The sequence below is a fragment of the Leguminivora glycinivorella genome, chromosome 7, assembly GCF_023078275.1.
Source record: "Leguminivora glycinivorella isolate SPB_JAAS2020 chromosome 7, LegGlyc_1.1, whole genome shotgun sequence".
Taxonomy (NCBI): Eukaryota; Metazoa; Arthropoda; class Insecta; order Lepidoptera; family Tortricidae; genus Leguminivora; species Leguminivora glycinivorella.
The window spans coordinates 24,332,770-24,358,079 of NC_062977.1; the positions used below are offsets into that span (position 1 = coordinate 24,332,770).

Sequence of the window (25,310 nt, forward strand, 5' to 3'; positions counted from 1 at the left end):
TAGAGAATAAATTAGATGTAGATTTTGTACAAATGTGTCTTAAAATCTGCTCTTAGAACCGGAACTAAAAGTCAAAATGCTAAAAACCCCCTTAATATCACACATTTTTTTCTGATTGCAGGTGATATTCATAACAGAATACATGTCATGCGGCTCTCTCAAACAGTTCCTGAAGAGGACGAAACGGAATGTCAAACGGCTTCCACTGCAGGCGTGGAAGAGGTGGTGTACACAGATTTTATCTGCGCTAAGGTAAGAAATCTATTTAAAAACTTTTCCATTCTTTTTTCACTAGATTCCAAAAAACACTGAAAGTTTTGTTTAATTTTGTAAAGTCTATTGACAAATGCCAATTGCTTTTGAATCGAAATTTATTTCTCAAACATTTATTACTTTTTGCACTTTGAAATATTAAAACTTGTTAAAACTATGTGGTCATGCTCGCAAAAGTCACAAGTCAGACTTGATATATCTTCAATATTTACAACCAGGAATCGCAAACAACCTAAGGTTCGTTTTTAACAGCAAAGAATTGAATAAAATCGAGCATAATATTATTAGTTTTCTTTCAAACGATATTTGTTTTCGTGTGCACAATTTTATAACACCCATCTTTGGACAATGACGTACGGCTTTCACGGTTATTGATACATTGCCTTACATTTTGCATAATTGTTTACTGCAATTTTATTTATTTTGTGTCCCACTGCTGAGTCCCAGTGCATATATACCACGATACTTAGTTCTTATTTAACTCATCACGGTTTGCCACCTGCTTCCGCCAGCACTACATCTTGACTAAGTACACGACAGTATTTTTCATTCCTTCTTCTTCATCATTCGCTTGCCCTTATCCCGATTACTTGGGGTCGGTGCACCACGTCTTTTTCTTCCATATCTCTCTATCTACGTTTCATTCCTTCTTCTTGTCGACCTTTATTCAGCTGCTACCACAGTTCGTTAAATTTTAATGTTCTTTTTTGCAATTCATGTAATATTACCTTCCCAGCTACCTCCACGGCTGCGTGCCCCCCATAGTCCACGGGAACCTCACCTGCGACACGATCTTCATCCAGCACAACGGTCTGGTGAAAATCGGCTCGGTCGCCCCTGACGCGATACACCATCACGTGAAGACCTGTCGGGAGAACATGAGGAATATGCACCTCATCGCTCCTGAATATGCCTGTAAGTTATAAACCATCTCGTTCTTTTATTTATTTTGACAGAGCAGCGTTTATCTGCTTAGATAAGTTCACCATACAGTAAAAATAGTACAACGCTCTAGTGATGATCCGGAATGTGCTTACTGGTTTTAACTTCTAGCTCATCCATTTCATCATAATGATTCGTCAGAAGAATTTTTGGTCTCTATAAAATCTTTCGAAAGTAATTAGGCACAGCGCTGCGAAATATATTTTTTGGTTTTCTATTTATACATTCTATGTAAATTCTCGTATTTGTATGCATTGTCCAATATCAATTGACTACTTTTTCTGTGTTTGTCCTACAATGTTGTATATATATTTATTTTATTGATTTATATAAAATTTTCATTTAGTGACATTAAATTGATCTTGTTTTTTTTTTTTTATACTACGTCGGTGGCAAACAAGTATACGGCCCGCCTGATGTAAAGCGGTCACCGTAACCTATGGACGCCTGCGACTCAAACAGTGTCACATGCGCGTTGCCACCCCATTAGAAACTTGTACATTCCCTTTTGCTGTGTTAAGTACACAGCAAAAAGGAGTGTACAAGTTCCAAGGAGGGTTCGGGTTGCCGACGACTCAAAGGACAATAAACGGAACAAGTTAGTTCCGTAAGTCCTCCCGTCATCAGCACACCGCACCCTCGTTGAGCTCTTGTGATCAAAATTCTAAATATTTTTGTGTGTTTTCAACGACACAGCCCAAATTGGGATGGAAAACGGTACGTTAGTGATACGCACACCATTTCCACATCACGCACCATTGGCAATTCATTCGCCTCGATAATTCTGTCTCATTATTACTCAAGTATATACATAGTGTATATGCATTTATTACACTCGATTAACTCGGCGAGTGACAAATTTAGTTCAAGAAACTTGATAAAATTCGTAACGAGTGTAACGACAAATAAAATACATACCTACAATATAAGGACGCACATCATAAAACACCAAAAAAACTGTTTTAACCCTCTGACCGTCAATTACTGCAGCGCGCAGCTATATCTTAATCTCTATGCTTTCGGATAAGTTCAACGATGAAGCAGCTCACATAATAGACGTACAAGGGGTTAAAATAGTCGTTCAATTTTACCATATTATTGATAACCTTCAAGAATGGCTGGTCATGGGATAAAGTAGATCAAGTAGATACATAGTACTTGTGGTAATTTTCAATGGAGAATATCATAGATACCTACGCCTAGGATCAAATGTAAAATGAAATGAAAATTACCTAATGGCAACACTTAAACTGTTGATTTCGCGTCACAATTTAATTTTTTTTCTTCAGCACAGACCAGCTGCTTTTGCCATCCCCAAGATATAAAACTTATCAATACTCCTTACTTCCAGCATCACAAATGGTGACACCCGCCATGGACATATACTCCTTCGGTATGTGTGCTTTGGAGACGGCAGCACTAGAGATTCAGGGCAACGGGGACTCAGGCAGCCACGTCACTGATGAACATATCGCGCGCACTGTTGAGTCTCTTGAGGAGCCGAGGCAGAAGGACTTCATATACAGGTAAACTTTAAAAACATTTACAATGTAGAAAAAAGTTGAATACGCATGGACTTTTGACTCATTATGTCGGGCATTATAGGCCGAGTGGAATATTACAGATCCAAGGTAACGGGGACTCAGGGTGCCACGTGACTAATAAACATGTCGCGCGCACTGTAATACAGGTAAATGTTGAGTAATGAGTAATAGACGATATTCCCGCCACCTTGGATATGAAATTCCACCAGATTTTATTCCATCATGGAAACAATTGAATGTCCCTTTCGGCCATTTAGGGTTGTCAAAAATCAAGTTATCTTATCTGTGCCGAATGCAGTCGGAATCGACCGAAATCGGAGTATCCCACTGGTCATGGAAACATTCCCAGTTGTGACACAAATGAAAACTAGTGCCTCTAAAGGCTCGTTTAAAATTTAGAGAACACAAATTTATTTCGTTTCTGTAAAGATCGGCTAAATCGTTCAGATTTCTCGCGGTAACCTGACAGGTTATAGCCTGATAGCTAGAGGCCAAGTTTTAGATTCAGTATTTTCGTCTTATAGGTGTATAAACAAGGACCCAGCTCAGAGGCCAACGGCGCGCGAGCTCCTCTTCCACCCGTTACTCTTCGAAGTGCACTCGCTGAAGCTTCTCGCGGCACATACGCTCGTCAACACCTCAGGTACGTGAACATAGTCAACAACGACAAAACTCATGTTGATATGGCCGTAAAGTAAAACCATCAATTACGGTTCTCATCTTTATCTCTGCTTGTTGTGTTTGTGGCCATTTATTTTTTTTTTCAAATTTTTCCACTACTCGATACCGGTAATTCTTGAAAGTCGATTGAGAGTCGTGTGTTTTATTTATTTACTAACATTGATGTCTTATTTTCTAGCAAATATATCGGAAACGATAACAGATGAGGTGGTCGGTTCGAACGGCGAAGCGCTCGCTACGTGTATTCGCGGTGGGGAGTTACATGAGATTACAGTTCGAGATCTACCCCCACACCAGGAGAAACTCGAGAAATTCGTCGAGGATGTCAAGTAAGTGTTCCACGGGGGATAAAATTTAGCTTGTTCGCTTTTCTAATATCAACTACGGTCAATCAATTTGAATTCTGGGCCACTCTTGATCCTGTCTTATTGATACATACATACATGGTGGTGTAACATGAGGACATCAAATAATTTTAACAGCGTATTCTTCATCATATTAGATGAGTAATTATGACCTCTAGCGGGCGCCATGTTTCATTTGCGGTGACTTCATGTAGCCTATAACCAGCGGACAATTATGACGATTCGAATGACATATCGTTTGTCAAATTCTAATGAGAACTTTAGAAGTTATGAGCGAGGTGAACTGGTGAACATACATACATATCGGTCAAAATCATAACCCTCCTTTTGCGTTGCCGTAGTTGGGTAAAAAGTTATATAAACTTTGTTGGATTTCCTTTTCTGGATTATAAACTTTTCAGAGCACATGAAAGTACAGTAAGTTTTAGTGCCGTTCTTGGTAACTATGGGGTTGATATTGTGTTTTAATATTTACATTATTTGCCATAGAAATCATATTTATTGTGTAAAGGTTTTACAGTGGTCTAGGATTCAAATAGATTGAATGTTCGTCATCATAGTAGATCAAGACTATGCAGAACTTAACTTTTAAATTGTATCGGAAGGAGTGCCAAGTGATAGGTAGTTTCTGTGTTTTTTTTTTTTTGAGAATCGTACATTAAAAATGTTTTATATAGCAAAATTCAAATGAAGTTTGGTGTCTCATTCGAATGATCCGTCAAAACGTTCTCGAGCCTGTTAAGCGATAGTATTTCTTTAGGCTCTCGCCATACGCTCCTATCACTCTTATGGCTTTTACAAACGGTGGCAGACGTCCATTTCTCATTAGAACATTTCAAAATATACAGGGAGCCGAAAAATCGCACGGAGAAATTAGGAATGAATTTAGTGACAAAATCGCTATGCACTTTTGCAGTCGATAGTAGAATCTCGTCGACTTCCTTCCAGATACGGCATCTACCCGCTGACGGCGTACGGGTACCGCGGCGCCGCGCGCGCGGCGTCCCCGCTGGCGCCCGACCCCGCGCCGGCCGCGTCGCCCGAGCCGCGCGACGTGGAGACGCGGCGCGTCGTCAACATGATGTGCTCGCTCAAGCCGCACGCGCCGCCCGACGCCGCCGCCGCGCGCGACCACGACCTGCTGGTGAGACATACCACCCGACCTCCACACCACCTCACACCTCATACTGACACCTGGACCGCCCGGTACGAGGACGTACACAAAATCGGGATGGCCGTGTCGGAGAAAAAAAAATTAAAATGCGAAATATTGTCTATTGATTATTATATCTCAGTCTCTTCAGTTTTTATAAATGAACTATACTCAAATTTAAAAACCCTTGGAAAAAAATTCATGATCATAATCGCCGACACGGCCATCCCGACACTGTGTATGTCCCCCTGCGTACCTAACAAGAAAACTATATAACGTTAAAATATTTACGGATCACATAAGATCCTTATTTAATTATTTTAAATTGTCTGCTTTATTCTATATATATATTTTTATATATGAAGAAACCCTGTAATATGGCCCTGCGCCTTCCCGCGAGCCGGTTAAATGTTTGTCCCGTCCGCCAGATGACGATCCTGCTGCGCATGGACGACAAGATGAACCGCCAGCTCACCTGCTGCGTGTCCCGCCGCGACTCCGCGCCCAAGCTCGCCCACGAACTGGTCCAACTCGGGTTCATACATGAGGTGAGACAACACTAAACCGAAAAACGTAACTTAAAAGTCAAATAATGGGTGAAAAATAAGAAAAAAAATTATTATATAAATTAAAAATTTTAGAAAATCACGACCCTGTGTCCTGAGCTGAGAAAACCTGTGTAAAATATTTATAGCATGCAATCTACTCGCTATAGGCGATTGAGTATTATATTTTCTAAAAGGCCCAATAAAATCGCATAACCACATGTTATTAAATATTTCCAGTCGGACCGCGACAAGCTGTGCCGGCTCATGGAGGAATCCCTGCGCAGCTCTTTCGGTGCGCGCGCGCAGCTTGCCAGCTAGTGCGCACTCTCTCGCCGCCAGACACCACGCCGCTAGTTACAAGGTAGCCTCTATTACATGAAACACCGCAGCGCAACGTTACCGAGAGGTGCAATACATGTGTCAGTGTGTGTAGCCACTAATACAGCTACAGGAAACACCGTCCGCAGCTCAACGTTACCGAGAGGTGCAATACATGTGTCAGTGTGTGTAGCCACTAATACAGCTACAGGAAACACCGTCCGCAGCTCAACGTTACCGAGAGGTGCAATACATGTGTCAGTGTGTGTAGCCACTAATACAGCTACAGGAAACACCGTCCGCAGCTCAACGTTACCGAGAGGTGCAATACATGTGTCAGTGTGTGTAGCCACTAATACAGCTACAGGAAACACCGTCCGCAGCTCAACGCTACCGAGAGATGCAATACATGTGTCATAGCACGTTTGTCACCGTTAGGTAACCTCTAATATAACAGGAAACACTGTTCGCAGCGCAACGAGCACATTCTTAACACCAACAGGTGCAATACGTGTATCATAGTGGTTGTCACCGTTAGGTTCACCTACGTTGTTTATGTATTTGTCATCGTTAGGCACTGTTCCCAGCAAAAACGAGTAAGCTATGTGCTATCGGCGTTAGAAACAAACAAAAGATAGTCGCTCACGTGTAGATAAAAGAAACGATATTACAGCGCGAGCGAGTTTAGTTCTTCGCCGAGCGATGAATTATAAATTGCTCGCTCTCTGTTTTATTTACACGGGAGCGACTGTATTTTGTTCATTTCTGTCGCCGAAAAGTCACCGCTTAGTTGCTTGTGGGACCAGTGCCTTAGGTGCACACACTACATTGATTGTGTGTTTGCCACCGTTAGGTGTACAGAACTACCAGTAATAGATAAAACTCTTGTTATGTATTTGACCGTGCTCTAGTTGAAACTATGAAGTAGTTTTATCTTTAGAGCGCGGAAAAGAGAATCAGAATCGCATTATTTACCATTTTAGGTAAATAAATAACGAATATTAATGCAGAGAGAAAATATGCGCTTGGACATCTACAACGGTGTTAATTGGCAATCATAATGTAACTTAAAAGTAATATCAACGTATCACATCTTAAACTGCCTAGATGAACGATTTTGATTATTTTTGCTTAAGTTGTCACTAGATCTAGAGATTGTCGTTGGCATATGTCAAATTGAAGTATACTTAGAAAGTTGTCGCTGGCAAAAACTTTGGTAAACTGCCACCTGTATAACATATTGTTTTCAATGGCTACTTAAGATGTGGTGCCTTTAAATTTCGATCTTACGAATAATCTGCAATAATAACAAAGTCATTTGTTTACATACGACCCCTTTAGTTAAATAATTTGAAACTAGGCGTGTCTGGTGAATAAATATATCTTATAACATTTGGATACGTAAACCGAATGCCTAATATAGAAGCGATAAATCCTAAGCAAACCTAAATTCTATACAGTCGACTTCATAAATATGTGTACATTTTACCTTAACTATGCAATAAGGTGAAAAAATTTGCTCATATTTATGAATTCGACTGTACCACTGGTCTAAACCCACGGAAGGAATGAATTGTTGGGCTGGTACCAAGGTAGGCTGGTGTTCCTACCAATGTATTATAAACCTTTAGGCATGGATAAGGAATATTGTATAGCGTGTTTGTAGATGTTATCCGTGGGTGATCAAGTGATACTATTTAGTCATGATCCTGTTTCATAGTTATAGTCACTTTAGATTCTCACTTTCAGCCGATTGTCACTTTGTAGGTGATTTGAATAATTAATTAGTGAAAATATAAATTATACTGAGTGATTCATGAATACGCTCCATATCTGAACCTGAAAGCAAAAATACTATACGTCTACAGATGTATTGCGAAATTTTATCCTTTGTATGTTTACGGAAACGTACAAACGTGTCGTGCTATTTCAGTCAGTCTCAGTACAAGGTGTACTGACATTGTCTGAAATAGCATGACAGATACGAACGTTTCCGTAAAAATACGACAGAAAAAATTTTCGCACTACGTCTGTAATTACTAAACGTATTTGCGACCATAACTCGTCAGGTAAAAAGTTACAGAAAATCGATTAAAATATTCGTTAATCAAATCGGCTTTTACAAAATATTCCATCATATAGTGAGTATAAATAAAATACACAAGTACCCATTTGTAAACTTTATTAAGGGTCTCCCCAATCATATCGACGCCAAATCGGCTTTCGGCGACCAAAAATCGCTAGTTAGTATGAACATGCGTACGGCTGCGTTCAGCGATGACGATGCATAAGCGTCTTCATACTAACGAGCGATTTTTGGTCGCTTCGATATGTTTGGGGAAAACCTAAGTCTACAAATAGTTACCTTGTCATAGTTAAAATGAAACAGTGGTCCAACATCGCTTTGGATTGGCGTGTGAATGTTATTGTTACATAGGTTATCACTAGCTGTTTAATGTCAGACACCTTTAAGCTTTACGTGGCTCATAGTTAACTTTCGAAGACATACTACTCTTATTTTAGTATCATGACAACCGAGTATGGCACAGTCACCAAAAGCGAGTAAGATATGAGCCATCGGCGGTAGAAACGAACAGAAGATAGTCGATCCCGTGTAAATAAAAGAGAGGCGATGATAGCGCGAGCGAGTTATAATTCGTCGAGCGATGAACTATAAATCGCTCCCTCTCTCTCTTTTATTTCCACGGCAGTGACTATTTTTTCTCGTTTCTATCTCAGACAACTAATAGCTTTCTTACTGTTGGTAAGACCAGTGCCTAACATTGACCATCTGATTTGCATTTGCGTCGACAAATCATCAATAAATTCTTTGGTTGTCACCGCAAGGTTCACCGTAAATAAAAATGGAACGTCTCTGTGACTTGTCTTTGTCATGACACTAAAAAAGATTGTATTAGCTCTGATCGGTGCTGAATTGAACATCTTTAACCCTTTGATCGCCACATCGATCGTGCGTCCGTCTACGTAGTCGGAATGCGCGAAAATTGTTAAGTTTTAGCCGCAGGCGTGACGTCTTCGGCGGTAAACGGGTTAAAGTTATAAATTCAACTGGTCCGGGATCGTATGTCTTCCTAAGTTAACTCTGAGCCTATATGCCATTGGCGCTAAATATCCTCTTTAATACTTCCGATGCACCTAGGTTAACGAGTTATGCGGCGGGTTTGCTCAATCGCAACTTGTTTCTTTCATTCGAACTCTGAACTATAAGAGAAATATTACGATCTCTAAATACAGACTAGTGTTGACATTTATCGATTACGTTCATCAGTCGATTTATTCATCCGTAATTCAATGGATTGCTTTCATCAATTGTTAATCTTGACAAATCACAGTATCGGCTAGTTGGCATAGTTAAAATTAAACTAACGCTATAACTATTGATATTGTTTACCGTCACTTCATTCGCTATTTATCTGTCTTTCATCATATATAGCGATTGAAATTATGAGTATGAATACAGAAAGCTCACTGCTTTGATCTTCACAAAATGCCGCCTTTCATAATTTTTACCTACATTAACAACCGGACCGCACGCGAGGACATTGAATTCTATTGCGTTGCGCGAAGATCATCACCGTTGAATGGGCCGCGAATGCGCGGCCGCCGGCATGTACTTGTAGGTCGGCGAAAGAGTCGCGGAGTGAGCCGCTCTGATAATGGTCAAGCAAGATTTTAAGTCGAGATGTTTTTGAGAATCCTTGTCAGTTTCCATGTACAAAATTTATATGATGGTGTTTATACATAAATGCTGAGTAAAATAAATTTAGATCTTTCTCTCCTATAGATTGCGTTCGTCTAAAAGAAGCAATGTGGGGTTGTGTTACTCGTCGTTGTTAAACGTACTCGCTTAGTGTAGTTACGCCGTATTCATGTAATGCCAGTCGACGGGATTTTACACTGATGACTGATTTGTAATAATTTATTTTACAATGTTCACACCGTCCATGGCGACCATAGTATCCATTGGAAGTAGATTAACAAAAAGTTAAAAGCAAACAATGTTCTAAAATCTAAAAAGAGCATTCACAGATCTAGTAATCGGTTACAGGTGACATGTATTTTATGTTATCTCAAATTGGAAATGTAAACTTTTGACAACTAAAGTTACCAAAAAAAATACGCAGTCGCAGTTTAGAACATCGCTTAAAAATTCAATTCAAAATACGATTTTTTTATTATTGTCTTTGGTTAGCGCGATTGTTACTCATGAATTAAAATTATAAAAACGGATTATATCGTGTATGGTGACTTTTTTTGTAATTTTACGTTTAAAAACACTTTTTTAACATTATATTGAAGTCATCAGTGTAAAGTCCGTTCGACTCTTATAATAGGGTCTTATGAAGAGATTTTGTATCGCCGAATTGTGTATTTTTAATACGAATGAAGTCAAGTCTTTGTATGTAAGTGTTATATAGGTATTCGTAACATTTGCCGTAATTTCGAGGGACGCGGGGGTTAATAGAAATATTTCGTATAAACTGAGTAAATTATATAAATAAAGTACTTTATTTCTTTGGTCAAGATGACTCTTTTTTATATTTAATAGTAAATAAATCGTTTTTTTTTTTTCATTTCTTTCATATTTTTTATCTTTGCTGTTTTCTCTGAAGTGTGGTTTTTAGAAGTTTTTTTGTTGTTATATAATATCGTTGTTAATTTTATATATGTTTGCATATTCAAGCTGCTATTATAAAGTTTCGTACGTAATAATATTTTTTTTAATTGAATACTTCAAAAGATTGAGATAACATTAATACCTACCTATATATTTCCAGTCCTCCGGCCTGAAAGCTTCCAATTTCAGGCCGCATTGCTAAACGAAGTTACCGCTTCCCGGCTACTACGATCAGAAAATAGTATACACACCTTGGCCGGTAAATAAGAAAGCCTTTCTTACTTTACTAAACTAGCTATTTAATATATAGTATAGTATAGTCTGTCGGTAGATGGCGCTAGACGTCACCCCAAGACGTGTGTACATAAGGAAAGGCATGGAAAGATTTGCGATGTCCGGCGGCGTGGCTTCCGTAGCTCAATTGGTTAAGAGCATTGCACGGATTGCAAAAAGGATGCGAGTTCAAGTCCCGCCGGAAGCGTAAATTTTTCCAATTTTTCCTTTAATATAAAAATGTTTAGAATCGTTAGCAGACGTTTCTGCTTGTTAAAAATTAAATTTATAGTATAGTGCTTAGTTAATACGAAATATTTTTTTATCCCCCGTGTAATCGCACTTGGTCACAATCAGAACTCAAAATCCGTCTTAGACGTATTCTAAATATGCTAGCGGAATCCAAAAGGGTACATAACCCATCAAAATTGGCCATTTTGTTATCCAAGAGTCGAGGCATTTGAGTTATTTTACAGAAAGTTTGTCTTGCTAAATCAATTGTAATTTTAAAATTTTATTTAATGTATAAATTTTCAAAAAATGTCTATATCAAATACAGGCCGATTACTCATGGTGCGATATATGTTACTAGTTAAAGTTTGGGCGCTAAACACGAAGAATTTTGTACATTCTCTCAATTTCCTTTCCCTATCGCACAAGCTTTCCGTATTGTACATGAAGCAAGTAACTTCCAACCCTGGTGTTTCTGATGTCCATGGGATCGCTTTCCATCAGGCGATCTGACTGCTCGTTTTCATATTGCTGCAAAAAATATCTGATGGACATCATAAAGTATGCGTGTGCAGCAGTGATAAGGGTGAAATCACATCTATCAGCATCGACGCATCGGAAATCATGCGTACGCATTTTCATATTGAGCGATTTGTCATACACAAAATGCGACTCAGTATTGATAGATGGGATCACCCTAAATGGCAGGCCAGTGTTACTAAATTCTTAGTGCTAAGCGACCTTACTTTATTTTGTGATACTTATTTAAAAAATAATTTTATAAAAGCTGATGTTACTCGCCTCGATTCCAATGGTCTCAGCTAGTCAGTTCGCCAATATTGGCCCAAAGGTCTGTGCGAGCGAGACCTTGCTATAAAAAAAATAGCGCTATCTCCCTCACACAGTGACCGTGAAACGTATCAAAACGTGCATTAGTGTGATATAACTAAGTATCGTGATCAACCGTGCATTAACCCCTTTGCTAGTCGATTGTGAATCTTGTTCCGATGAGAATTAAATTTATTTTTAATTAATACGCTGTGTTGGGATATACGATTTTGCTTTTAGTAACACTGTTTAGGAAAAAGATTGGATCCGATAGAATAAAAAAATAAATTGATGATAAAATCCAGATATAAACTATAGAGGTAGATAACTTGTGGCAAAAATATGCAAAATAATCCTGTTGTAAAAATAAAAAAAGAACAAAGTAATTAAAAAAATCAAATAAGAATAAAACGCAGAATTAAGCGTAGACAACATTATGGGGAATAATCATGCAGAAAAATCTTAAACAAAATGTAAAAAATATAGTAGCTTGGTCCACAAGTGTTTTTTTTTTTCACGGAGTGAGAATTCAGTTGGACACGCTGTGTGGGACTCACCGTTGCTTTCCCTTTCCTGGCGAGAAGGGCAAACGGCCCTATCCACTAAACCCACTCCGGATGTACCCTCAAATGCACTTTTGTATGTCCCAACAAAGTAACATAGAAAATAATATAGTTTCCAATTGGTACGCTTTCAAAATTGTATAAAATATAGAAAATTGTGTAAATTATAGCGAAAACTCGGAAAGGTTCATAGTGATTAGTCTGAACATCGAGAATGCTTTAGCTTAGGATTTGTATGGACGTGTAAATGATATTTAAAAAAAATATTTAATAAAAAAAACATACATTAATTATAATATTTGTATAGTGAGGCTTCCTCTAGAGCTTTATGAATGTGGTTTTGTAAGTATACGGAAAATTGAACATACTCACTATAGCGTTAAGGTTTTAAATTCTTTGAAATCTGCAGCCTACCTATTTTTAACAATTTATTTACATATCACTGTCCTAAAGGTTGGCACCATTGCTCCAACAGATTAAAAATAAAACTTTGCAGTGTTGCCAACTTTAAAATCAGTTTCAGGTCAATTCAACGTGTGATGTTGCATTTATACAATTTTTTTCTGCTTTAATTTCTATATTTAAACACATAGCGGTGCTAGGTTTTATGTACACCATTTTGAATTTGTTAACACTTTTTTTTTTACTTTTCGAATGCGTGTAGTTCCAGAGATTTGAACTTCTTTTAAAATAACTATTTTTTTTTAAGTTTCTAAGACACCACAATGTTTCATTTTCAACAGCTGAGTCAGAATATAGTGCTACAAATAAATAATTCAAGATCTAATATGTTACCACTTACAATTCTATTTTTTTATCACAAAGATGTGTCCTTTGCTAGAAAAATATGTGCTTAGTACACATGCTGAGACTTCTAATTGTTTAACACATATAGAATCAACGGCACTGCACATATAAAATCAATGGCACTATCACGTAACATGTTTTTTCTATGTTATTTTATTTGTATTGAAACAATCTAGAACTTCACGTTGTTCCAATTTTTTGTTACGTTTTGGTGCTTGTTTTTTTTTTTGTTTTATAATATTACTTTTGATTTTGAATTAGCTAGTGGTGCCAAAAATACTAGGTGCCAACGTGAACCCTAACAATCCCTCCAGTTTTGTTTTAAAAAAAATAAACTGACTTCCATTGCTTTAAAAGTTAGACTATTGTAAACTAAATGTCGGTAGTAGTACCTACTTGTAGATACAGTTTACCAACTGTAACACTTTTCTTGGGTACACCCGTAATAAAGTGAAAAAAAAATGTACAAGTACCGCCATCTAGCGTCCAGAAGAATAACTTAGTTTAATAAATGCAATAGAAATTATCAGCTTAACATTTTGAGTTTTAACTATAAAGTTAAATCATAAACAACATAGTGTTTTCATCGAAGTTTTATAATGCCTTGCCTATTTCTATTTATTTTAATATCCACTCTAGAACTGCAATGTCAAATTATATGTTAAGAAACTTCGATTAAAACGTCCGTTGCGTAAAAGTGTTAAATAATACTTATTAGTATTGACGGTGATTATTCTGAAATTACTTAATTAATAAAATAAGTCAACATCTACAGTAACAGAAGAAAATTTTGTATTAATTTTGTGCATCAAAAATTCTTGATAGTATTATCAGATTTATATTATACCAATAACATAATTTTGGTAATGTATCAAATAGCAGTTTTTTTTTAAATTGATATGTTCAATGATCAGTAAATTACGAATAATCACTTTTACCAAATATGCATTGATTGTGCCTCTTCTGAAAAATCTAAGGACACCTCGTGGTTTGACAGTTTAATACTGGGGACGCTATTGCACAACACCCTGCATTTTATGATTAAGCACTGAGACTTGGCACAGGTTGTTCCTTGGGTGGCCCTGAGTAGATAAAGATCGGGAGGCATCGAGAGCCCCCCTTAATTTAGGAGGGAAGAGGGGGGGAAGGCTGGCGCCGCCGCGCTTCCTTTGAAACCATATTTCTCTAAAACTATACAAAATAGGGCATGCGATATATCATTTTCGGATAAATGAAGGACGAGGAATTCATTTTTGGAATAAAAAAAATGTATTTTAGAACAAAAATACAAAATAAAATGTGAAAATCTTAAAACGAGATTTTTTTTTATACATGTTATTGCACATTTTATGAAAACTGTAATGGTTTTTTCTAAATAAAAAATATTATTTAATAGCTACATTTATCTAGTTTAAGAAAATGTATAATTTGTTATAAAAATATATTATAGGACGAGTGATAAAAAATAATTTACATCGCCCGATAGGGTGATTTGAATGCTCATTTCAATAAGTTTTGTCAATGATTTCAGGTATAATCACTATTTTTAACACACGAAAGCCGTAATCATTGTAGTTTATGGCTATTTTAGTGATTAATGTACTTAAAATAAAAAAAAATACAAAAATTTAAAAAAATATTAAAAATGTGATAATTTTTTTTAACATTATCCTATTTTGTTCTTTCTACACAATATATATCTAAAAGCAATAAATATCAATAAAAAGCCACATTTATACAGTTTATAAAAATATATAGATTGTTATATAAATATATTACGAAACGCGAGATAAAAAATAACGAAAATGAAAATTTTAATGTACGGGTCAGCTTGCATTATTCGATGAGGTGAGGTAAAGGTACTTACTACCCGCTATGCAGTGGAGTTCGTCTAGTAATACAGAAATATACTTATTCTAATAACGTTTACACATGTAGGTATATCACGACCCAGTACAGAAAATTGTTAAAGTCCTATAATATAGTTTATTTTGATTGTAAAATAAAATTGCATGTGACTTATATTGCAAAAAAAATGTCTTAATCACGTTCTCCTCTCCTAAAGCAGTTCTGCATGCATAGGCTTGAAGATTTTTTAGTTTACTAGCAGAATTTAGTTACTTCCTTTGGGCCCCCTTAAATCGGTTTTACCCATCCATAAAAGATAAAATAAAAATAGTCATATTCTTCCTTTCAGTATCAATGATAGTTAGTTATTGCGCAATAGTGCCATAAAAATAAACTAGATTCGTATTAGCATTAAACATTAATGATTTTTGAACTAAGACATCGCTTTTGTACAAAGGAGAACCTCAAAAAATGGTCTGACTAGACGAAAACATGTGTATCGAGGCTAGTACTCAAGGCTCTCAAAAAGTGTAGCTATTTTGAGTTATTCAAATAAAACAACATGAATAGTCTGAATTTAATTATGTGTATATCACAATATCCACTGCATAAGCACATCAGCTCCGAACATTTAATTTAAAAAGTCTTTTTTTACGGTTGCACCTTACGCGGCACTGTTTTTTATTACACCTGCATCCGACAATTTCGAGGCATGTTTCTGCAGCAACAGGCAACGTTGCGGGCAAGTAGGCTCCCAAATCCCAATTATTACAGACTTTCGTGCAGCCACAAGTAGCAAATAATGGCAAATTTTGAATTGGGTTTAGTTGACCCCATAAATGGACACCTTGATATACCTATAACCCTTACAAAAATGGTGCAAGGCAGCTTTTGTCGGTGAAATGCTGTTAATTTGGCGGTCTTTTTTGGTTAATAACTATTTTCGGCACTCGTTAACCAAAGTACAGGACGCAGATCTGGAATAATAAATATGTCAAGTAAGAATTATCCATAAATTATGCAAATCATATAGATAACTACTAGTTCACAAGATGTATTAGGATCAGATGTATATATCTGACCTATCATATCAATCGATCATTTCATGTAATATAAATAGTTAAATTCAGACTATATAGGAGTATGTTGTTTAATTTGAAGTACTCTAAATAACTACACTTTTTGAGAGCTTTGAGTACCTTTACCTCACCTCATCGAATCATACAAGCTGACCCGTACCGTACATCAAGATCGCCCTGCCACGTCACTTTCAAAATAATGAAAGTTTATTATATAGAAAATATTATTATCTCGCGTTTCGTAACATATTTATATAACAAACTATATATTTTTATAAACTACATAAATGTGGCTTTTCATTCATATTTATTGCTTTTACATATATATTGTATAGAAAGAACAAAATAGGATAATGTTATAAAAAACTTATCACATTTAATTTTTTTTTAATTTTTGTATTTTTTTTATTTTAAGTACATTAATCACTAAAATAGCCATAAAATACAATGATTACGGCTTTCTTGTGTTAAAAATAGTGATTATACCTGAAATCATTGACAAAACTTATTGAAATGGGCATTCAAATCACCCTATCGGGCGATGTAAATTATTTTTTATCACTCGTCCTATAATATATTTCTATAACAAATTATACATTTTCTAAAACTAGATAAATGTAGCTATTAAATAATATTTTTTATTTAGAAAAAACTATTACAGTTTTCATAAAATGTGCAATAATATGTATAAAAAAAAATCTCGTTTTCAGAATTTCCCATTTTATTTTGTATTTTTGTTCTAAAATACATTTTTTTTGTTCCAAAAATGAATTTCTCGTCTTTCACTTATCCGAAAATGATATATCGCATGCCCTATTTTGTATAGTTTTAGAGAAATATAGTTTCAAAAGAAGCGCGAAGGCGCCAGCCTTCCCCCCCTCCTCCCTCCTAAATTAAGGGGGGCTCTCGATGCCTCCCGATCTTTATCTACTCAGGGCCACCCAATGAACAACTGTGCCAAGTCTCAGTGCTTAATCATAAAATGCAGGGTTCCCATACAAGACATAGCAATAGCGTCCCCAGTATAATCTTAATAGGTACTGTAATGTCCGCCATATTTGTAATATGCCTGTCAAACGTCAACTTTTGACAGCTTAATATATACAACCGTGCCGTGTTATATTCGTTAACTGTCAAGTTCTAACCACAAGTTTATTGACTTCTGACAAAATCAATACATGTTTGTTACAGTACCATCACACTCTGTACACTCTTTGAAAGAAAACGCGTCAAAGCCTTTTAGTTTAACATTGAAAACGTGAAACTTTCCTGTTTCATGGAAATGAGCGGCATGACGTCATCCGAAATGTATGAAACCATAGATTAAATTTAAACAAGAAGATCATACCATCCCATACATTAAAATGCGACCGTCTAAGAACGCGCATACACTACACCACACATAGATGGCGCCACAAAAAATGCCTTGTTGCCATCGATTATTTGTATATTGGCGTTAAGTGTCACTTTCGAGTCATAAATCTATGTCAAAAGTGACACTTAACGCCATCTACAAGTATAATCGAAAGCTACAAGACATTTTTTTGTGGTGTAGTGTATGCGCGTTCTTATGCAGTCGCATTTAAATGTATGGGATCATTGAGATGGTGTGATCTTCTTATGTTTAATCTATGATGAAACAGCCAAAATTTTTATAATAAAAATTATTCATTATGACCTCAAAAGTCGCTATGCAAAGTTTGGTTAGTACTTACAAATCACCCTGTTTAAAAATCGATTGTTTGAATTCCCCGTTGAATATTACCCCACTGATCCCAGCGAGTAAGCGATGAGTTACCGGCCATAGAACCGCACAAAAGATCACTCCCGTGTAAATAAAAGAGACGCGATGATAGCGCGAACGAGTTATAATGCAGCGCCAAGCGCGGATCCAGCTTCGTGCCCAGGGGGGGGTCACGTGGCCTATTTGTATGGCCAACTTAGGCTCCAGGGGGGGATCATGACCCCCATGACCCCCCCCCCCCCCCTGGATCCGCGCATGTGCAGCGCCCTAACAGGGTTTGTGGTAAAAGCACTGATGTCTAGTTGTAAGATCTATTGTAAACCCACAAAAGCAAGAAATAAATGAAATGAAATGAAATAATTCGACGCCCTTTCTTATTTACACGGAAGTGACTATGTTTTGGCTCATTTCTACCGCCGCTAGCTCACCGCTTTCTCGCTTTTGATGTTGAGACCAGTGCCTAAAGAACTCTCGATGGTTTGTTGCAATTTGTTACAAATTTTGTGCAGAGTGTTCTTTGACTAGTATTATTTACAATTTTACGCCAAGTGAGTTTGTAAGTTTCCTGCGAGGTTGTGGAGCGGTTAGCGGCGTAAGTAGCGTAGCGTAATAAACGAAAGACTGGCTAATGTAACGATGTAGGTTCGAATTTGTGCGTGCCCGGTGTCTGTGGACTTTGGAAATGTGGGTAATTTTGGTTTTGCGTTTTAATATTTTTTTTACAATTTAATTTTTTTTGTAAATTATAAAAAAAAGTACAGACATAAACATTATTTTACATCATCTGTCGTATATGTAGGAAGAGTGGTATATTAGCAATATGTAACAAAAAACATACTAATTAATTAAAATACGGTTGTACTCACGTTATTATCGCTATTGCTCCGACATTTTTCGGGCCAATTCGACAACAACTACAACTGCAGACTGCTCTGCGCCCCCCGCCCCCGTCCTATCAGCGCGCGCGCAGCGGGCGGAGCGGCGCGCGGCGCGGTTAGTCTGCGGAGGTTTAACCGTCGCGTGAACTCCTATATGCCTAAAGAGGGGCCTCCGAATTGGCCCAAAACATGTCGCAGCAATAGCGATAATAACGTGAGTACAACCGTATTTTAATTAATTATTTGAATATGTCTCACGAAAGTTTAACGTGTATAAAAAACATACTGTCGAAAAATGACAGAAATTAATAGTTTATTATCAATGTTATTAAAATTGCTAAAAGATAACATTGAGTAAATGACTAGCTAGTATTATAGTAATTAGTAGGACATAAAATCAATCAATTTATCGTGACAACATTAGGGACATAAAATTTAAATGGTATTGAATAAGTGAAACGATTATGTGGCGACATCTATTGATCATTTAGAAGAAAATGATAATAATTTGTTTTGATTGACTTTGCAAGAAAAATCAATGAACAACTTTAAATAAATTGATCGTGTGGAAAGTTCAGAAAAAAATAAAATTGTTTTTTAAGATTTCATAAAAATGGATTATTTTTATTCTGTATACGGAATATTTCGTTTTATTTCAACCCCTTTTTGCCAAGAGTGGCACTGAAACTTGTGTAGTTTACCCCTTTATGGAATACAGGCGTGATTGTATGTATAATGAATTTTTCATAGAATCATAATGAGTTCGGTTCCCGAACTTTACATTAAAACGATTTTATCATGCTTTTAGAAAAAAAATAATCAATCAAATTAATAGTGAAATTAGTACAGAGACAAAATCTTTTTTTTTTCAAAGACCATAGACAACCGGTCACAACGGGAGGCAGGTCTAGAGAGTAATGTGTGTCCTTGTAAATAAACGCTTCTAGCTATAAACTATATTTAAATGATTATATTGTATTCAACGTACCTACCATGTAATGTAAGCCGATGTACCCAGCCCATGTTAATCTATGCTGTTCGCTTTTTTTTATTTTTAGTCTGTGGCCGATTTTGATATTCGAATCTTCAACTGAGAACGTATTAAATATATTGATGAAATCGCGCATATTGGCCTTAAAAGTAAAATATCCATTGAAGCATGATGAAAAACTTATTAGTGGATCACATAACAGATTAATCACCATATACTTATATTTAAATAAACTACGTTTTGTCGTGTTTTAAAAGAAAATTTTATTTTTAAGGCTAAAATTGAGCATTTAACTATACTAATTTATAAAAAAAAACGTTGATTGGAATATCATTATTGGCCATAGTATTTAGAAGTTTGGGAATGCTGGACTGTGAACCGTATTTTTATCAATGTAAGACGCTATTTACTGTATTATATGTTTACACTATTCTGAGCTATGACTTTCTATGAAAAGAGTTGTATTAGTCAAAGAAATGTATCTTACAAGCTCAGCGTAGTTATATATTCTGAAATTTTACAGGATACTGACAAAAATAATTAACATCATAATCATATTCTAAAATCTGATTTTAGAAATATAGAATGATATAGAGCCTGGACTGAAATATATGACTATTGTCAAGAGGGCGCTATTAATCTGATGTATGGTGACAGTTGAGTACCTATAGTATGAAGAAAATAGTTCTAAAGAAATTCCACAACATGGCGCGTAGTCATATATTTCTGGTGAGGCTCTATATCGTCACTACTTTGAAAAAATCTCGTATCTCACGCTGCTTCTCAAAGTTAAAACGCAGTAAGTCTATATGCATTCCATACATACTTTACTACAATTTTCTTTTCATTGACAGACGAAGATACAAGTTTTTTTAAAAGTAGTGACGATATGTTAATTATTATTGAAGGTACCAAACAAAATCAGCACAAAATGTTTTTTTAAAGAACACATCCAATATTGAAAAGCATTTTTTTGTATATAATTGTAATCGGATTTTTGTTTTATCCAAAGAGGATTGTGTTCATTTGTAGAATGTCATTTAATGAGTTAATTTTGTATTATAATTATTTATTCATCCAGTTGTGCATTTGTCGGGCGACGCAGGCGCATATGATAGTTATTTTATTGTATTTTATGCTCAAAGCCCGGGGCTGTTCGAACGATCGAGTGATGTTTGCATACTATTCTAAAATGAAAATGTCAATAAAATGGTATTTTAAAAAGTTTTTTTTTTCTTTAATTGGTATCCCCACGACTGACGTAAATGGCATACCGGCAAAAACAGTCATCGAAATTTTGATATCTGCTTTTTAGGGTTCCGTAGTCAACTAGGAACCCTTATAGTTTCGCCATGTCTGTCTGTCCGTCCGTCCGTCCGTCCGTCCGTCCGTCCGTCCGTCCGTCCGTCCGTCCGTCCGCGGATAATCTCAGTAACCGTTAGCACTAGAAAGCTGAAATTTGGTAACAATATGTATATCAATCACGCCAACAAAGTGCAAAAATAAAAAATGGAAAATAATGTTTTATTAGGGTACCCTCCCTACATGTAAAGTGGGGGCTGACATTTTTTTTCATTCCAACCCCAACGTGTGATATATTGTTGGATAGGTATTTAAAAATGAATAAGGGTTTACTAAGATCGTTTTTTGATAATATTAATATTTTCGGAAATAATCGCTCCTAAAGGAAAAAAAAGTGCGTCCCCCCCTCTAACTTTTGAACCATAAGTTTAAAAAATATGAAAAAAATCACAAAAGTAGAACTTTATAAAGACTTTCTAGGAAAATTGTTTTGAACTTGATAGGTTCAGTAGTTTCTGAGAAAAATACGGAAAACTACGGAACCCTACACTGAGCTTGGCCCGACACGCTCTTGGCCGGTTTTTTTTAAGTCTAAACCTTGCGCATTTTAACAATGGAGATGTAGAAAGGTACATAAAATTTATCTTTAATTTTATTTTTGAATCAGGAAATGGAATGGGATTATACATTATTATTTACTTAAAGGGACTTAATCTTGTAAGATAAGTTCTTATGTAATGCGTATTTACCTAACTATACGATAGTGATAATGATCATATTTTATATAATAAATTAAAGGAAAATATATAACAATGCACTTCTGCCAGGACTCGAACCTGGGGGCTGATTTTTGAATATTGAAAGAAATAATTTTGAAATTTATAATATAATCGTGCTGTTTACCACTCGTTTTCCATGCTGTTAGTAGTTATTCGCCAGTAGTAAGGATATGATAAAATTTCGGGATAAAAATCAATTGGAACCCTAGGCCACTCTACAACTATGTCAAATTGACAAGCAGTAAGAGGTTGCTTGCAATCTGATTTATAACGTCACTATGACAGTTCTACAGTGGCCTAGGGTTCCAATTGGTTGACTACATTTCCAGTTGGTATATGGACTTTCGATTCTGCCGCCTGGATGCGGGTACGTATTATCTACCATTAAAACTTGTTATACTAAAACTACAGGTTAGAAAATAAAATTCAAGGCTATACCACAGTTTGTTATGGTTTTATTAACACTAATTTCCTACAGTTATTCAAACCAGATATATTTTTGTAGGTACATTTTATATACAAACTTGTAAAAACTTAAAAAATATACTTTTTGGCAATCAACCTTAAACTTATCCAAAATAAATAATTACATTACTCTATTAAGCTTAATAATATAAAAAGTAGATCAGTTGAAGTATTTTTGAAGACATGTTGTGACAACTTTTTATATTATTGTGCTTACTTTCTGTAAAAGTTCCTTTTCATACTCAGTCCTCCGTTACATTATCTATTCGTCTAGTCTACCACTCATACTTTGTATTTTTTAATGTTACAGTTTTTCGTACGACCTTTTTTCATAAATTTTCATTTATTTCCACAATTTGCCACATAACCTCTTATGACACCATAAATTTGATTCTATTTTTAATAAATATCTAGAAGTAAGTAGCTTTATTTTACAACCTATCTATACTTTACATTTCAAGCAGGTCAAGATTGAATACCATATCTTATTTACCATTTATTGTATACCTACGGCCAATTTTTGGGACGGTATTTTCGACTAATATAAAATCTCTCTTAAAAGCCTGTCAAATTATTAGTAAAAAGTACAAAATGGGAGTTGGGAGGTCATAATATTTAAAATCAGATCCTAATCATAATGGATGGGTTGTCTTAGGCGTCAGCACCTTATATACATCAGACATTTCAAAATATTCAAACTTCCATGATTTAAACATAAGTGGAGTACTAATTTCTATAGCCATATGGCAAAGTGTGATCTGTCGCCGTTTCTTCCTGATCAGGTACGTAATAATGCAACTCATACGCCGGAGACAATTCTACGGTAACATTTTCGCAGTTTGGATCAAAAGGCTTATTACTAAAAATGAATGTTTCCTTTGTCGGAGCCCCGTTATATAATCGTTTGAACATCGCAGTGGAGGACGCGAGCACCTTTCCTCTTTCCGCACCATGTACTATGCTAGTGTTAAATACCACCGGAAAGTCGGCCTTGAATCGTTCGTGATTCTGATTGAAGTAATCCACGTATTTATTGATTCCTTCCTTCCGCTGGCCGTAGTCATATTCCTCCGATTTCACTGATTTACCTTCGTCGGACATCGGTGTTTGATACGGGCTACTTTTATCATACTCTATATCCTTGGATACTGATTCTAGAAGGTCCTTGTAATGGCGAATCATGAAGCCCTCAGTGCCCACTGGCCTGTATTCCACGTGTTGGATTTTATCAGCGGTGACATATTTCGAAGGAGTAAGTTTCGTGTACGTCTCAAATGGCTCATTTTCCTGTTGTACTGTGTGTCTAAAAGCTGGGAATTTATGGACATTGGGCGTTTTGGTTCTCGGAGGGAAGTATTGCACGGTAGGCTGTCTGTCGGGTAAGTAGGTTTTGACATTATGAGTGTTGTCTAAAATTCTTTGTGTCACCGGCCATTGGACCCTGGGTCGCGGTGTAGACTTTAAAATATCAATGTTAGGATAAGTTGCGTAGTCAACGTCATCGTCTTTTCCATCATAATAATCAAGCGTGAACTTGGGTTTCTTAGAAACGTATTTTTCGGTAAATTCTTCCATTTTGGATCCAAACGTGATACCTGCATTAATTAATTCCGGTGGCGTCGGTGGAGTTGTCAAAGGTGTTTCGGTTGTTTCCTTCGAATGTGTATCGCCTGAAGTATTTTCCTCATAATCACCGTACTCCGTATTCCCGAATTTGTCAATCTTCTTCTTCCTCTTCCGTTTCTCTGCAATTTTTTCAAGCCGATCCCTCAGGTCGACCTTGGTTAATACTTTCTCTGGTTCCGTAGTGTTAGTGTTATTCATGACAATTTCAGTTTTATTCTTTATAACTTCCGTAAAGGCCTTAGTTGAGTTCTTTCCTTTGAAAACTATTCCCAGAGAACTTAGGCTTTCGTTTCGCCAGCTGTTGTCATCAGGGTCACGCACAAAAGGTTTTGAAGGCTGGACTTCTATCTTCTTAAGAGGCTTGTAGTTGGGGCTAACTGTGTACAGATTACTCTTTTTATCGCTATTTATAGGGCGAACTGTCAGGGAATCATCTGACGGTTGTTGATCGCCACCACCAGTTGGTGGGATTTGTGAAGAAGGAGTGATTTCGTTTTGTTCAATATAAAATTTGCTTTCCGGAGTGGGGGTGAAAAATGTCTTGTCGTCTAAATGGGCCTCTACTAAAAGTTCTTCTTTCAACGCGTCTTCCGCCTGAAATCATACATTTTTATTACTTTTGACTAATATGTTACCTTAAATTTGATTGATGCTGTACCTATAGTTTGCTAGACCAAACCACGACTACCATCAATTATCATTTGGGCCATTTTTTTTTTCAAAGTCGTCCACACAACTTTTTTTTTAGATTTGGAAATTTTCATGTGTTTTCCACTCAGAATCGTGAGCTCTTTCAATCCTAATAGGAGAAAAAAAGTGACCTAAAGTTTTTCCCATTCCGTTAACACTTTTTCATACATTTTGTATGGCGGTAACTGAATGGAAGGTTCGAAAACATGTATGAAAATCGTGGGACATTTTTTTCTTCTATCAGGATCCAAAAAGCTCTCGATTCTGAGTGAGTACACAGAAAAAAAAAATCACTTGAAGCAAGTAATATTATTTGAGTCAAGATCTTTTGGGATTTCGATATAAGGAAAATGGAGAATTACTTAGATTGAGATATAAAATGTTTCGCATTATAGTTCTTAGACCAAGAACTACTTTTTTGTATCAACATTTTAAATATCTCTTCCACTAAAAGCTAATAACTGTTGTTTCAAGAGAGAAAGCATTTTGACATAATTATTCCTTTTCTTAATTTAACATTGAAAGGCTCTTTAACGAAGATTGAATGTATTTTGTTTATAATAGTATTAAAAATTGGCTCAAAAGCGTTAGTTCTTATTGTAAAATAGCACATATTCTCTTCAAATGATGTAAGGCTCTTTTTTCAAAAGCTAAATTGTTTAACCCAAGAACGAAAATATTTAAAACAAGATATTTTCGTTCTTGGGTCAAACAATTTAGCTTTTAAAAAGAGCCGTACATCA

The 25,310-nt window shown here is 36.1% G+C and overlaps 2 protein-coding genes across 5 annotated transcripts in view; one reads left to right on the forward strand and one right to left on the reverse strand.

The window, feature by feature from the left end:
• Positions 1-10,878, forward strand: part of LOC125227746 (nuclear receptor-binding protein homolog) — a 94,421-nt gene extending 83,543 nt beyond the window's left edge. The window contains exons 3-11 of one of the 4 annotated variants that reach the window (XR_007177219.1): positions 122-252; positions 1,010-1,188; positions 2,567-2,741; positions 3,284-3,402; positions 3,619-3,769; positions 4,754-4,949; positions 5,387-5,506; positions 5,744-6,146; positions 6,225-10,878. Coding sequence is in view for 2 of the 4 variants with exons in the window: in XM_048132059.1 (XP_047988016.1) it covers positions 122-252; positions 1,010-1,188; positions 2,567-2,741; positions 3,284-3,402; positions 3,619-3,769; positions 4,754-4,949; positions 5,387-5,506; positions 5,744-5,824 (1,152 nt within the window). In the remaining 2 variants the exon portion in view is untranslated. Of the gene's footprint in view, positions 1-121; positions 253-1,009; positions 1,189-2,566; positions 2,742-3,283; positions 3,403-3,618; positions 3,770-4,753; positions 4,950-5,386; positions 5,507-5,743 lie in introns of all 4 variants that reach the window. The other 3 variants (XR_007177218.1, XM_048132059.1, XM_048132060.1) reach the window with 3 other exon arrangements.
• Positions 10,879-22,138: 11,260 nt separating this feature from the next.
• LOC125228126 (immunoglobulin A1 protease autotransporter-like) overlaps positions 22,139-25,310 on the reverse strand; it is a 41,745-nt gene continuing 38,573 nt past the window's right edge. The window contains exon 3 of the mRNA XM_048132583.1: positions 22,139-24,471. Coding sequence (XP_047988540.1) covers positions 22,978-24,471 — 1,494 coding nt within the window. The 3' untranslated portion in view covers positions 22,139-22,977. The remainder of the gene's footprint in view (positions 24,472-25,310) is intronic.